The 15,812-nt window shown below is 36.9% G+C and overlaps 1 protein-coding gene across 2 annotated transcripts; it reads right to left on the reverse strand.

The window, feature by feature from the left end:
• Positions 1-1,268: 1,268 nt before the first annotated feature.
• ppil1 (peptidylprolyl isomerase (cyclophilin)-like 1) lies at positions 1,269-12,077 on the reverse strand. Of its 2 annotated transcripts, none has more exons than XM_053497791.1 (4): positions 11,845-12,077; positions 4,047-4,201; positions 1,875-1,943; positions 1,269-1,559 (listed from the first exon to the last, which is right to left on the reverse strand). In XM_053497791.1, exons 2-4 carry the CDS (start codon positions 4,198-4,200, stop codon positions 1,339-1,341), a joined length of 444 nt encoding a protein of 147 aa, XP_053353766.1. In that variant the 5' UTR covers position 4,201; positions 11,845-12,077; the 3' UTR covers positions 1,269-1,338. The 2 variants fall into 2 exon arrangements, with proteins under 2 accessions (XP_053353766.1, XP_053353765.1); XM_053497790.1 differs by lacking the exon at positions 11,845-12,077 and adding an exon at positions 4,434-4,594.
• Between the last annotated feature and the right edge of the window lie 3,735 nt (positions 12,078-15,812).

Consider the following 15,812-nt stretch of genomic DNA (forward strand, 5'->3'; position numbering starts at 1 on the left):
CGGATATAAGGTCAGTAACTTCGAGTTCTCGAAGGGCAGTTTTAAATCAATGCAGAATCAACGTGCATCTGCTTTATACAATCCCAGACTTTTGATTCTGCAGAATAAAGGAACACATGTAGGAGAGTAAAAACTACCTGAAGTGGCCAGTATTACATTGTGCATTGTCCTGCAAAAGAAGGATGTCTTTGGTGAAAAAACAGGATGTTTTTTTTATTAAAGAATAGGGCCTTTAAAAAAGTTCCTGTTTTTTAAGGATGATGATGACATGAAGCCAGTAGTCTGATCATGACTCTGGCTTATGAGAATTGATGGTGCGCGAGCACTAGTAAAATGCTGTTATTCCTCTCTTAACTGTAAAAATTCCTGATTTCAATTGAATGCCCTAAATAAGCTCTAAAGATCTCTTCCTTCCTCTTCTATCAGCCCTAAAACAACTGGAGATCAGGAGCCAGCACAAATATAGAGAACATCATTTCTATCTGATCACAGTTCCTAGTTATTTCTGGTCAACCAGTTAATTGCTATTCTAAACAGATTATACTCATTTTAATCTATTTAGAATTAATGGCTCCATTTTGATGCTGGTCAAGCTGTTTTATGAAGGAAGGATTAGACTTCGGTCAGCATAACCCAATGGAAAAACAGGTCATCACTTGCACAATAAAGAGTCTGTGGTAGAACAGAAATGATTACATTTGTAAAGGAGGTAAGATACTACTTCCCCCAAAGGAATTTACAGGTAATGAAGAACACAATGCAGGCAAAAAAAAGCTCAGCAGTTTAGGGTTCAAGGCAGCGTTAAAATTTCAACTCTCAGCTTTCTGATGAATTTCTAATTTACTGAAACTTTTTTGTGAGATTTTTGACTGAGTCATTGTTCTTTTGCTTTATATAATAAACTTTTAATCAGATCCCATCCACAATAGTAAGAAACGACCAAGATGTTATCAGCACATGATGGCATGTTTATAATAAATGACCTACTGTATTATATGCTAAGAATTAATATATATTTAAAGTTTGCATTTTTAGAGAAATATCCAGATAGCTGCTTTTCTATTTAAAGCTGCTATACTGCTAACTGCAATATTAGCTAATCCAGTGTCTGTTTTTAAGCTTTATATAACAGAAATAATGATGTGTGTGTGTGTGTGTGTGTGTACCTAGTCAGAATACAAAATAAGAATCTTTATTATTTCCATTATGTACATGTTTCATGAACTAGTCTTGCTTGTAATGAATAAAAAGCCTAATGCAAATCAAACTTTAAAAACATTACAAAATACTGATTTATTGTTTCAAAAAAACAATACTGTACAAAATTTGACCAACATGTCAGTTAGGCAGAGTCACCCGGAGTATTTTTATCTCCTCAATAGGACGATCTTGACTGTTTGTCTCCACCATTCCAATTCGACTGACAACACTCATGCCTTGGCAAACTCTCCCAAATATAGTGTGCTTGCCATCGAGCCACTGTGTGGGGGCCAAAGTCAAAAAGAACTGACTCCCATTTGTGTCCGGGCCTGCGTTAGCCATAGCAAGGATTCCAGCACCTAAATACCAACAACACACAACACACAGAGATCAAAACTGTAAAAAAAATAATTAAAAAGCCAGAATGAGGGACGATCTGGTACATTACAGCGATTTCATATGAATGGGAATGTGATGCCTTTGAGACTCCAGCTGCTCCCTTGTGGCTCCAACTGCATTACAGCAGTGCTGATATTCATTACAACAGCACTCCCTCTCATGTGTTATTGCTTAAATATAAGCATGCATTTCTTTTTTTTTTTAAAACACACATCATCTAATATAACAAATCCTTTAGGATTAGTGAGTTCTGTGAACTATAGTTTATTACCCACCTGTGAATTTCAGCTCTGGATGAAGCTCATCCTCAAACTGTTTTCCATATATACTTGCACCACCACGGCCTGAGAGGACGATAAAATATTATTGATCTCTCATATTAATAATTACAGTGTTACATTTCAATTAAAGTTACATAGACTTCACAGAAAAGTGACTAAGGCTTCCAGATTATCGGTTGTATGTGTGTGTGCATGTCCATGCGTATGCGTGTGCGCATCCTTGTGGCCCGCAATGGCCTGAAAACCAATCCAGGGGTAACCTGCTCAGGACAGGCACCAGGGTCCTTCTGATCCAATGCAGGAGAAGCAGTGTAAATAATGCATGAAATTTTGTTAATGAACGCATGTTTACTGACATGACTGGACTATCATGAACAACTCCATGGTAATGATGATGCACCACCAGGAAGAGGATGAAGTCAGTATCCGCTGTTATAACATTTCTCATTTGGGTTAATCAGAGTTGCAAATGGACATTTTTTTAACTTGGAATCAGCTAAACATCATATGAGTTACACTACCAGTCATAAGTTTGCACACACTTTCTAATTCCATGGTCTTTCATGATTTTTATTTCTATCTACATTATAAAACAAAGCTGAAGGTGTCCAAAATAGACAATAATCTTTAAACAGTGGATATTAACAGGTGTCTGCTACTTTTGCTCTGTAACGCCTTTATAACAGCTCTAATCCAAGGTTCAGTAAATTGGTGATTTTTGAGGCCGGTTACTCTAAGTGAACTTCTTGCTGTCCTAAGGTGGACTTCATGAGAGCCAGTTTCATTATGGTGCTTACACTTGGCAATTCTGTTCTTGCAAGAACTATTTCAGAACAGCTGACCTTCATTTAAAAACAAAAATTCTGTTTGGCCGGTGGCCAGTGTTTGCTAAGGTAGTACATCACAGGCATTCCTCACAGGGTGTAACAGTAGGCAGTGTCACCATCAACGTTAATGTCATACTGCGAGCGTATCACAGGCTTTCCTGACTGAGTGTAACAGCAGGCAGAGTTGTAGTAGTTGCTAATCAAAATGCACATGATGGAAATTTGGTTGGGAGTCTGTTTAATTGGGGTAAAGACATTTTGTGCGAAAGAACTATTCAAATGAAGATTATTAAGCCAGTGTTAGGTAGAAAATGGGAGTGATGCATGATCTCAAGAGATGCTGAAAGAATAAGGAGTTGAACACCAACCTATGAGCTGGACGCTTACCCATCAAGCGTCCAGTTTTTGGGAAAAACAGCACGACAAAAAACGTGTTGACCAACAGAAGAGTGCGCATTCTCTGTTATACCACTTCAGAATCAAAATGCACATGACGGGAATTGGAGAATTTTAAACATCGCAGGTGGTTCTGATCAAGCTTTTTGTCATACTGTGAGGTAATAATATAGCTCAAGAGAGTAAGGAGAGTAGACAGCTTTGTTAAAAGTCATTTAGAATGTGGAGCCACTAATTAGGAAAGAAAGTATTTAATGATTTTTTGATTAGACTGGACTGGAGAATTGCCTTTAAAGAACAGGGAAGCTGTGGGGGGAGAGAGAGAGAGAGAGAGAGAGAGAAAGGTCTATTGGTGATGGTGATACAACCTAAAGAACTCTAAATAAAGACTGTGTGTGAAAATGGGTAAAGAAGGAAGAGTGTGTAGTACAGAATTAAGCAAAAGAAGAGAACAGAAAAGAAGAAGAGAAGACACAGAACAAGTAAAGACTAAATCAGGGAAGGATGCATTAGATGTTTTGGGTAAGGCTTTTCTGGAAAATCAACTTTAAGGGGCCGGGATGACGAGGCAGAATGAGACCTACAGAATCCAACTGGATTCCAACCGCCGTTAAACAAGAAAAAAGCAGAAGAAGATTATTTCTTCATTTAATTACCAGATCATCATACGGTAAATATATGCAGGCGGAGCCACAGGTAATCTCTAGTGTCTTAAAATAACAAATGACTGTTATTGTTGCTATTACTTAATTTACTAATACCATATGTGTTACTTCATAGGTTTTAAAAAAAATAATAAAAAAGTATTGTTCTAGGATGTAGACTAAAAATCCAAACTTGTGTCCAAACACCTGACTGGTACTGTACACTGCCACTGTTAGACACTGGGGGTTAATCCGTGTCAGATACACAGACTACAGTAGTAGCCTCGGTCAGGGCTCACCAGTTGCTGTAGGGTCGCCTCCCTGCACCATAAAGTCTTTAATGATACGGTGAAACTTGGTGGTGTTGTAATATCCCCTCCTGCCCAGCTCAGCGAAGTTCTTGCAGGTTTTAGGCGCGTGTTTCCAGTACAACTCCAACACGATGCTGCCCATCCTGAAATACACAACAATGTAGAACAGCATTTCAACAGAGTCTCTATATTTTGCCTTTCACATTTAACTGCCATTCTTTACTCATTCCACTGCTTTTCAAGCACACTGAAACCGGATTATTCCAGCCAGAGAGACTAAAACATGACCAGCAAGCCTCAGTCAGTCAGTCAGTCAGTCAGTGTGCTGCACATTAACTCATTCAGTCAGGAATATAACCGGCTGCTTCTACTTACGATGTCTCGAGCGACACGGTAGCGGGCTGCCACGAGTCTGGAGGGATTCCTGACATTTCTTGGATCACCGAAACCCAATCACAAAATAATACTAATAATAATAACAATGCAACAAAACGAGCTAAGGAAGTGATTTGAGTCCCGCTTATTCTTTGCATATAACGTGGTATAAAGAGAATACTAATATCTATGTGCTGCCATCTAGTGGACCGGAAGAGTAATAGGAAATAAGAGGATTTTAGACTCACAGGGAAAGTAGACCCCTTAAAGCTCAGAACATTTTAGCCATTTTCTATTTTTTTTATTTATTTTATTTATTTTTTTAAAGAACATATATAGGGCATCATGATTGTGCAGTATAGAGTGACATGTGCTATTTTCAGCACAACCTAGGCAATACCGTATTTTAAAATGTGTCACACAGGAAGAAAAAATGGCGCAGATACACATGATCACATGTTTTATGGGTGTTTTTGTTTGTTTCTATGACCAAAAAAAAAATAATAATTTGTATTATAGTATGCTAATTTGTGCGATATCATTCCCATATTCCAGTAGTGGTAAAATGTACACATTATAAAAAATAATGATAACTTTCATTTTACCTGACATGACATTAAAAAAAAAACTATGCGCAGTTTGAAGGCTGAAGCCTTCCCATTAGCACACTCAGGCATAGCTTCCATAAAAGCACTTTAATTTTTATAATTATTTTTTTCATTGACCTACGCTGTGCTGCTTGGATTTTAAAAAGCCTGAAGAACAAAATACCTTGTCATAAAAAAAAACCTACCAGCCTGGCAAAAAAAAATGTATCCTCCAATATTTCTTGCACCACCTACAGCTTGATTAATGTGGCATTGTTTAAATAACCCGCAACATCAAAACAGCAGCACGGTTAGCACTGTAGCATTGCACCTTCAGGGTTGGGGTTAGGTTTCCACCTCGGGTCTGTGTGCATGGAGTTTGCATGTTCTCCTCATGCTAGGTGTGTTTTCTCCAGGTACTCTGGTTTCCTTCAAAAGTTCAAGGACAAGCAGGTAAGGCTAAGGTTGCATTCCCGAATAAATCCAGACAAAAATATTTATTAGTATCATAATCAGGATTCCATTAATGTTGGGCAGAGGGCTTGTATTGAAGACAAGAGTTGAGTATTTAACAGCATATTCCAATAATTGGTGTTAAGGTCAAGACTGTAATGATTTCCCATGCTCCCAGAACCTCCTCTTTCACAACTGGAGTGCTGGTTTATGCTCATGCCATCAGGGAAGAAAAAAAGACATTGATAAGATAACCTGGTCATTCAGTACATTGATGTGGTCATCAGCTGACTATTTTATTGCCACATACCATTGCATATGGAAATGCTCTTATAATCATAGTCGTGATTTTTACTGTCTATTTTGTCCAATGCAATTTCACTAAGAAAATGGTTATTCATGATTTTTTTGCTCACATTTGTTCTGTGAAGTTGATGATTTAGCCCTACCCTCCTAGGTTTACTCATTCTTTACCCTGTTTTAATCACTTCTCCTTAGTTGTTTTCTTTGCTTGATTCAGGTCAATAATTTGATTATTCTGAAACTAATTATTCTTTTGACATGGCTGTTTCACAAATGAGATGCTACTCACATCAGTTAGGGTAAAAATATTTGTTGACAGCACAAACGAATTAATCACTGCAGTAATGATCCAAGTAAAGGTTTATAAGTATTTGCTTATTTAAATACAAACAGTTACTGTTTTTGGCCTTGCAGTGTACCTGCAGATTACAGTGCCATTAGGTGGGGTTTATAACTGCAATTTACCAAAGATTACCAAACCGAGGCCACTTTACATAGAGCATTTCCAAATGAACATTTGATAAATATTTGCTTAGTTACTGTATAAATGTCAAGCGCTGTGCTCTATGTTTGCCTAAGCCGTTTTTTTTTAGTTTTGTCAGCAAGTAGCTCTTTCTTTAAGGGGGAGATCAAAACAGGGTGGATTAGTAGAAATGTCCATAAAAGCATATCATCTAAGGCCAGTCAGTGACTCTCAAACTGAGGCCCTATAACTAGCTACATACTTTGTAGTATGCAATTTTGTTAATGAAACCTGCCTTTTAAACCGGCTATTATTAAATCATTTATTCAAATTAAATTTACATGGCTGTTAACATTATAATGTGCACAAAATTAGTTTATAACACTATTAGCTTTAAATAAGTTCATATACAGACACAGTACTTTAACATTAAGCATAGTAATCGTTGAAAAGGTACTCATCAGAACTATCACTAGCTTGCTAATTGCTATTGGCCATTTTTTTAGGGTGCCTCTAATTCCACTTGATTTTGTCTGCTGTTTTTGCCGTACTGCAATTTCCGTCCAAAATTCTGCATGAATTTTTTTTTTTATTTACCACATTAAAAACAATGGTGTGGTTAAAGTATGGACAGGGGTGGTTAAGGCATTGGACTACTGATTAGACGGTTCCAGGTTCAAACCCCAACACCACCAGGTTGCCACTGTTGAGCCCTTGAGCAAGGCCCTTAACCCTAAACTGCTCAAATCTCTAATGAGATTAAATATAAGTCGCTCTGAGTGTGTCTGCCAAAAGTCATGTTATGTTACATGTTAATGTTTATACAGCAACCATAGCTTGTATATTCTGCAAATCTGTTCTACAATAACATTTAGGGAAATTAGTTTTTTTTAAAATTATGATTATTTCATTATAATTAGCAATAAATTAGTTTATTTGACATCTTAGTGCCATTAATCACACTTGACCCATTAATGGGTTAGATCGTTCCATTTCCAGAGATTACTACCAAACTAAAAGGAGACACATTCTTATGGCATGACTGAAAGTAAGAGCAGGTGACTTGCTTAGATTTGCATTGGTTCTCTATTTTAACAGAAAGCATGACAAACAACTTGTCTACCATGTGACTGCAACTGAAATCTCAAACACCCAGTGACCATAAATCACTTACAATCAAACTGAATTGACATTAGGCAATTGCAAGTTTCAGTATCAGTGACGTGTTCAGTGAAATGCTTGCTGTGACGCTCAGGTTCTCTAAATAAAAAAAGAAAAAAATGTCTACATCTGAAGATCCAGAGATAAAGGAAAAGCAAAGATAGACAAAAGGGGGAAAATAGATAATTAAAAAATGTAATATATGCAGTACACAACATATGCAGAGCATTTTAATATGTATGGTATGTGTGTCAATAAGAAAAAGTGCAGCTCCTATTAGTATCACATCACAGGATTTAAAGTAATCAAATAAATTGCAGCTGTAGTGTATGAGGAGTCCTCTAAAGACATACTGTAGGTGAGTATAAAAGCAGACGAAGCAGCATTCCAGGGTATCATAAAAAATATAAATTATAAATTCTTAATAATAGAAATATAAAAAATATAGTGTAGTGTATAGTGTATAATAAATATGATCAATATTTTTAAATGTTGCACAAGGACATGACTAAATCCTTGGTGGCGGTAAAATCCTAATACTGTCTTTCGAAATATTGCAATATGTGTGACAGAATCCTAAAGTATCCTAAACTGTTGGTGCAGTGACCAGTGGACCAGTATGTGTAAGGTAGTGAAGACATGAGTGTTAGTGTGCTAGAAAGAGTAATGACTGGGTTACAGTTTATTCATGGTTCTCATAGCCTGCTGGTTCTGGATTGAATGTTTATTTGAGATTGTACATTTTTTTTCTGAGCTGTAACGACAATAAAACTAAGGGTTAACGGCTGGAGCATGTTTTCTTGCTAAGCAGGAACAGAATATGCTGATTGATACAGTATGACGGCCAAATGTCACTCTCTCTTATAAACCAGTCTGAGTTTGTCATGGGAAAAGAAAATGACCTAATTTTAAGTTCAAACAATTTATTCAATTAGGGAGTGGTTTTAGTGGAATCTTTTCACTAGTAAGTGTAAGTAAGTCCCTACTTGCTCTACGTGTACAGTTTGGAATGATTAATTTGGCAAATGGTTTATTCCAAAGCGATTTACAATCAGTTCAAATCAGATACAGTTTAGAATGGAGCTGAGCATTCAAGGGTTAATGGTCTTGCTGAATAAATGGCTTGACAGCTTAATGCCACTCAATTTCAAAATTTTCAGCGTAAATGACCCACTTTGCACCGCCCCTGGATCAAGGGTGCATTAAGCTTTCTGGCACTGCTGATAATGAATGTGACATGTAATTTCTCTATTACACAATGTTTAGAAATGATTCATGATAGCAGGAAATAGAAAATGTAATGACACATACACACACTTGAGTAAAAAAAGCAAAACATTTATTCTATATTTTATTGCATCCAAAGATTTGCATCAATTCACTTAGTAATGAGACTAAAGATAATAATATCAGGGCAGCAGATGGCTATAACAGAGAACAGCGTATGTAAAAGGTTTTCTGAAGTGACGGAGAATGGAAATCATGATGATCAACTTCTCTATGATTGGCAGCATTACCAGGCAGTATTAGAGAGAATGCCAACGTCTAAACATGCCTGGTAAGACGCAAATCAGAGGATTTTACAGAGGCGCACAGGAAAAGCGAAGAATCTGGAGAAGAATCAGGCTTAGTGGTGACACTGCACAAGGACAGAAAGAGAGAGAGAGGCAAAATAAGACGGGGCAAAAAGGCAGGTGATATAAAGGCACCATGATTACAATGAAGGATAGAAGAGATTCACGGGAGCTTTATAAATGTGAATAGAAGAGTAGAAATGCTGCTTTTGCTAGGGGGGGGGGGGGGGGGTTGGAATAAAGCAAAGAAAGGTTTGGTTACACTACTCTTTAGGAGCAGGCCCTTGGCAAACATTACCTTGAACATGACATGGTTGTTAAAGGCTTTTATGTTGCACTTGTCTGCCACGAATTTGAATTGCATGTGTGGAATTATTTCGCTCTATGTCTTTCCTTGTTTGTTTGCGTGCAGCTGAAAAGAACCGATATTTCACGAGCCCATCACATGTACACTGCTTAATTAGACCCTCACTAAAACTCTCGTCAGATAATGCAGAAGTTAATGCTGAGCATCTATAATCCTGTGCAATATATGGTGTTATACATCTTTTTAGTGACAGTAATAACTTCCTTTTCCTTTATCACAGAGAATAGAAAAGGATCCCTTTTTCTCACACACATCTCATGTGTCACCAACATAATAAGCCATAGAGGTGGGGTTTAAAGGACCAATCACAGGATGACAGAGCATACCAGTAGGTGTGTGTGTGTGTGTTTGTTTGAGGAGGGGGTCCATCCAACACCAGCTATTGAGACGATCATTCAGTGCAACAGGGTGGGGCTGAAAAGCTAGTGGTGAATTTTAAATCTTGTGACAAAAGGCAGAGCAACTGAGATGAAAACAGAGTCTCATCTGGGCAGTTGCTTTATCCTTGGCTTTTTTTAACGGTTGCCTTTCGCAGAAATTATAAATTTGTAGGTGTTTACATATGAAACAAATATCATTTAGCTGGTGAGTCAGCTTTCAGCCTCAGAATGTCTATCCTGAAAGAAAAGGTTTATTGGGAAAATCTTCACATTGGATGACACTCATGTTTCTTGCTCTCAGTGTGCATCATTACCAGACAGTGTTAGAACACCAGTGATCAGCCCAGCACTGTCAGGTAAGATGTGCCCTAAGAGCACAGATAATGATGATGATAATAATAATAATACAATTATCATCCTACCAAGGGTTATTTGAATCTTTATTGAGATATATTATATAACATCATTCATTTCCATTGCGTTATTTGAGTAGAGGGCAATCTGCATCATTACCAGGCAGTATTAGAGAATTCTAAGACATCCAAAACTGCCTCGTAAGATGGAGATGACCATCCTTGTTATCATCATGCTGTTCTCTTGCTGATCTTCAATAAATCACTGGAATTAGAGAATGTATAAAAAGAACCCACCCATAAAGTGGACCATGGATGGGGTAAATAAACAAGGTAACCCATTGTCACTATAATCATATATACTTCAGTGCAATGTATTCAATGTATTCTGCTTGTTAAAACCAAACTCTAATTGCTCACACTTATCGTTTTAACTGTCCTCAATGTGCGTTCCTTTTCAGTATAGAGCTATTTTTTAACATAGCTATAGTAATAATAATAATAATAATAATAATAATAATAACAATAATAATATTAATAATAATAATAGCTAAAGATATAAACTATTTTTGTTTGTTAAGGTCACTAAGACATTATTTGATTGTCCATTTCTAGAGCAAAAATATTTATTATAGTATATTTGTATAAATGATTTAATATATTTCCTGTCTTCGTTGAAGCCGTTAAGAATTCATGATTATTAGAATGCTATGGAATTAAGTTTATATGTTATTTGAGCAAAACAAAATATGAAATCATAAAAATGTCTACATAAAATTCTATTATGCTGCTTTTCTCATCTATTCATAATTGTAATTTTGATGACCTCCCATTATTTGCATTTATGTGAAATACCATGTAGTATTATTTATAAGATCACACCCGCTCATTTCCCAAAGTTACCCTGACTAATTAACACTCTGAAGCGTCCCGATGGCATTACCACCTTAGAGAAATCGCCAGGGAGAGTCTAAGCTCGGGAGAGCCTCACTGGTTGCACCTTCATCAAAACAAACCTGTGTCTGTGGCATGCAGCACGACATTTACAGCAGGCCACTGAAGTGCCAATGGAAGTGCTTAGTCATGCTTATTAAAATGGCACCTTGGTCATCTGCACCTGAGGCTGCGTCTGATTGACTTCTTCATTTGAGTGACATGAAACTAAAATCAGGCTGCAATGAACACACTTTAATTAAGAACTACTGATCCAAATAATGACTAAACATTTGATATGCATTAATTTAATTAAAAACAATATGTACACCATACATCTCTCTCTTTATTTCTTTTTTTCTCTCTTCTTCAGTGTTTCTACTGAATATATGTTTAAAACAGTAGCCAAGTCACATAATTAATTCAAATAATAAAACCTTTAATTTTTTTTAAAGAATGAAGACAGAAAAATATATTTAAAAAATTAGGGACATGGTATGTCCAGAAATAAAAAGTGATATAAACTGTAAACTCAACAACATGTACGGTTTAGGTTTTGATATATGTAATGTAATAAAATGTAATAGCATTATAACATTATATTTTGATAAACTGTGCATGCTGCATATTTTCTGTTTAATATCTAAACAAATAAGTTCTTGTTTTCTTTCTGTTTGTTTTGAACTGACCCAACAGGTTTGTCAGGTCACGGGGGTTATAGTTAATCTGTTAAACATCTATTTTTCTGTCTACTTTAAATCTATTAGGTGAGATCATTTATTTTTTAAACAAATAAATAAATAAAAAATTGTAGAAAACAAATCGTATTCTAGTTACCATTTTGGTTCTTGAGATGGTCATTCAGGATGCAGCCTTGAACAAGAAATGCCATTGTGTCGCCTTGCTGTGCCCATTTAACCGAAGGAGCTTACTTCCTGCTCCTTCCATTTGCCGAAGGCCCAACTGCTTCTTTAACGTTGACCGAAAGTTAACCGGCCTGTTTGAGGAGAGCTGCTGGTGCAACAAATCAGCAGAACAATAGAAGTGGAATCTCAAGCACTACAAGAAACACAATCTCCTTAAGCTCCTGAAGCAAAGAAACTGTGCCTACAAAAAGATCTGGGTCTTCAGGTACACCTTGGAGCCCTGCCCAGGTGTCGTTTTCACACTCTGGCCAATGGCTGTGCTCCATGCATACACAGGTGTGTTTCATGCCCTGTGATTCGTCAGGTTACCAGAGAACTCCACTGGGGTGGATGAGGTAAGCTTTAAGAAACCACACCCCTTACTCACTCTCTCAAGCTCAAGCTTCAGCATATCCGAGTGCAAAAGGCTAGGATTTGCCTTCCAAATCTTGTATTTGTGTTCTTTCAAAGCTATGAAAAAAAACCTTTACATTTGAATAAAAAGAAAATCAACTTCCAAAAGATTGTAGAAATTTGAACAGCTGCAATGACAGAGCCATAAAAGAAACAAATGCCAAACTGACTTTTTCCATTCCCTGATTTTATGCAGTAATTTACTCCCAAAAGAGTACTCTCTTGTTAGAAGATGTATTATATTTTAACTGAATATAAAAGGAAATATTACATAGTCAACCACCTACACCCCTTAAATGTATGTACACAGTATGAGTATATTGCTTGTATTTTTGGTTATCTTGTATTTTTGGTCATTTAACAGTGAAGCATGGCATGAAGACTTTATTTATTTAGATTTTTTTGTTTAGGCAGTGAATTGGGATAGCTTACTAAGTTTCGCGATTATTATTATTATTGTTACTATTATTATTATTATTATTATTATTATTATTATTATAAGGCATAATTAATGAAATCTATTTATTTATGATGCATGAGGAAATGTTATATTATTTCTGTCAGAATTCACTAAGCCCATATTATTTCTGTCACTCTATACACACAACCATGTAAATTACTTTGTACAAATGAAAAATTGTTACATTTATCTGTTGAAGTGAGATGTATTTTCCAAAATCATATGTTTTGTTAATTGGATGGATGGTCTGAGTTTCCACTAGTCGGGACTTTACCCAGAGACACGCTTCAGGTCTGTAACCCAGGAGACAACTCACTGCCTCTCCTTTCCCCTCTAATGAGCTCCCAGATGTAGGTTTCAGTGGCAGGAGGGAGGTGGAACGCTGGGATCAGCTGGCTATCGAAAGTGGCCTCCTGAGGGCTTGTGCAATGGAGGAACAACAAAACAAGCTCCAGCACCACTTTATCCACTTGTGCACGCACACCCACACACATGCACACCCACACATCCCATACACACACACACACACACACACACACCACACACACACACACACACACACACACACACACACACACCACACACACACATACACACACACACACACACACACACACACACACACACCTTAACCCCCCCAACACACACACGCACACCCAAACATCCCATACACACACACACACACACACACACACACACACACACACACACCTTAACCCTCCCCAACACACACACACACACACATAAACACCCACACACCCCATACACACACACACACACCTTAACCCTCCCCAACACACACACACACAGTTTCATGGGGAGAGTTAACCTGCGGGATTTCTGATCTTAGTGAGTTGTCAGGCAAGCACACGGCTGGCTGTCCCTTAGTTTGTTTCATCACATTCTCCTCTGGGTAGTCGTATGGAAAAATGTGTGGTGTGAGCTATAATGAAAAATAAACACTTCCATATATTAGGGGAAAAAAAAGAAAGTTTCTTATTTGTGGATATTATAACATTTAAAATGACAAATCAGTATTGAATTATCTTATACCTTTATACCTTTACACTTTTTCTCTGTCAAAGAAAAAAAAGGACATTTCTTATCTCTTCTTTTGACAATAGATCTCATCTTTGTATGGTGAATATCAGTAAAAGAAGCTGTTTTGTCTTTAAACAAAGCAACCCCTATCCTTTTATTCACGTGCCCTTACACACCCTTGGCATGTTTTTTTTTTTTTTCTAAAATAGTAGATCTTGTGTCTGTATATCCATATAGGTAATTAGTTATGCAAGGACGGCTTAAAAATAAATCACAATCAGTTTATAACTCTGAATGGAAACACTGTTTTATACTGTATATCATACATGTGATACTACTACATTTAATGTGTTAGGATAGGACTTGATGTGTAACTGTAGTGTTATTACTCTGAAAGTATTGTGGAAATTCCACTACGCATACTGAATCCAGAAGATTTGTCTCACTGTGTGTGTGTAAAGAACCAAATAAGCCATTGCAGTGTACAGTATATGTCCAGAGAATAATCGTAGATTTCCAGGATGCTGACAAACACGTTTCTACTACTGTAGGACGGGTAAACTATTTTGGTTGTTGTCAAAACACAGCTCTTATTTCACTCGGTTCCAAATGTCTGACAATGTAGACGAGTTCTGTTGGGTGTCCACACCTTTCTTAAAATTTTGTCCCCTCCCACCAAACACACACACACATTCGAAGTTGGCTATAAATCAGAGACTGTAGCTCTCTTGTGAGCAGAACAAAACTGCCCACAGACCATATCACTACATTTATACATTTTTAACCAATCTTTAGGCTTTCAGAAATATGAACAATAAGATCCAAACAGGTTGTGTGTGAGTATGTGTGTGTGCCTGTGTGTGTCTCTGCTACCTGTGTGCATTTACAGCCCACTTCATCAAACACGCCTACCTTCTTAGTTTACCTCATAGGTGAACAATTAGGAAAAGACATCATGACCTGTTCATGACTGACAGTCTTTGAACAGAGAACACTACTGGCCGGATAATGTATTGCAATCATGCTGATGCCCTATACAGTACTCTAAAATAAGACAATAAACTATTTATGCCAGTGAAAGAAAACAGGCCCAAGGACATTATCAGTTACTTGGCTACAAGAAAGTAAGGTGACTTGCATTTGGGCCTGAACAACTTTGCAGAAGACACTTGCAATGATGGTTACAATAAAATATGACAGCATGGTGGATAAGCATTGTTTCCTTGTACCACCAGGGCAAAGGTTCGTTTCCCACCTTGGGGTCTCTGTTTATGGACTTTGCCTGTTCCCCCCTCTTCTTTGTGGGTTTTCTCCGGGTTTTGCAGTTTCCTTCCACAGTACAAAGACATGCAGATTAGGTTAATTTTCATTCCCGAACTACATGAATGCATGTATGAATAGTTGGACTACAGAGGTTCCTATAGTAGATGTATAAATGGAAGTCATACCTATGGGTAAGCCACTAATTATATTATTATATAGATATTATCATTTCAGTGGATAATCATATACTTTATACATTTATTTATTATTTGATTTTAGTTCTTTAAGCAATCTGATGCATAATTTAATCTCATGATTTAATGCTTTGCAGTCATTTCTTTAATTAGTGTTTGAGTTTAATCAACATTTGCTGGTCCATTTTTTCACTCAGAGCAAATAGATTAATCTGAAGTTATTTTTCTCTGTAACTGAAATTACATTTGGGTTTTATAATCATATAGTATATACAGTGTGTATGAAACAGGACATGGTCTGGGTGGGACTATAAATTGTTGTTAGAGACTTCACCTGTGTGTCACTACTGAGATAAGAGTCAAATGTTTATTTGAAATTAGAGCTAAGAGTGGGTGGTTAATGATGGGGCTGATAGCTGGTCTGTATGGGAACAAACAAGTTCAACTAACTAACACAAACACGTACTATTCCATAGCCTCAATAACAACAACAAACACATTGGTGAGCAAACAATTTTTATTTAAACA

Source organism: Clarias gariepinus, chromosome 6 (assembly GCF_024256425.1).
Source record: "Clarias gariepinus isolate MV-2021 ecotype Netherlands chromosome 6, CGAR_prim_01v2, whole genome shotgun sequence".
NCBI lineage: Eukaryota > Metazoa > Chordata > Actinopteri > Siluriformes > Clariidae > Clarias > Clarias gariepinus.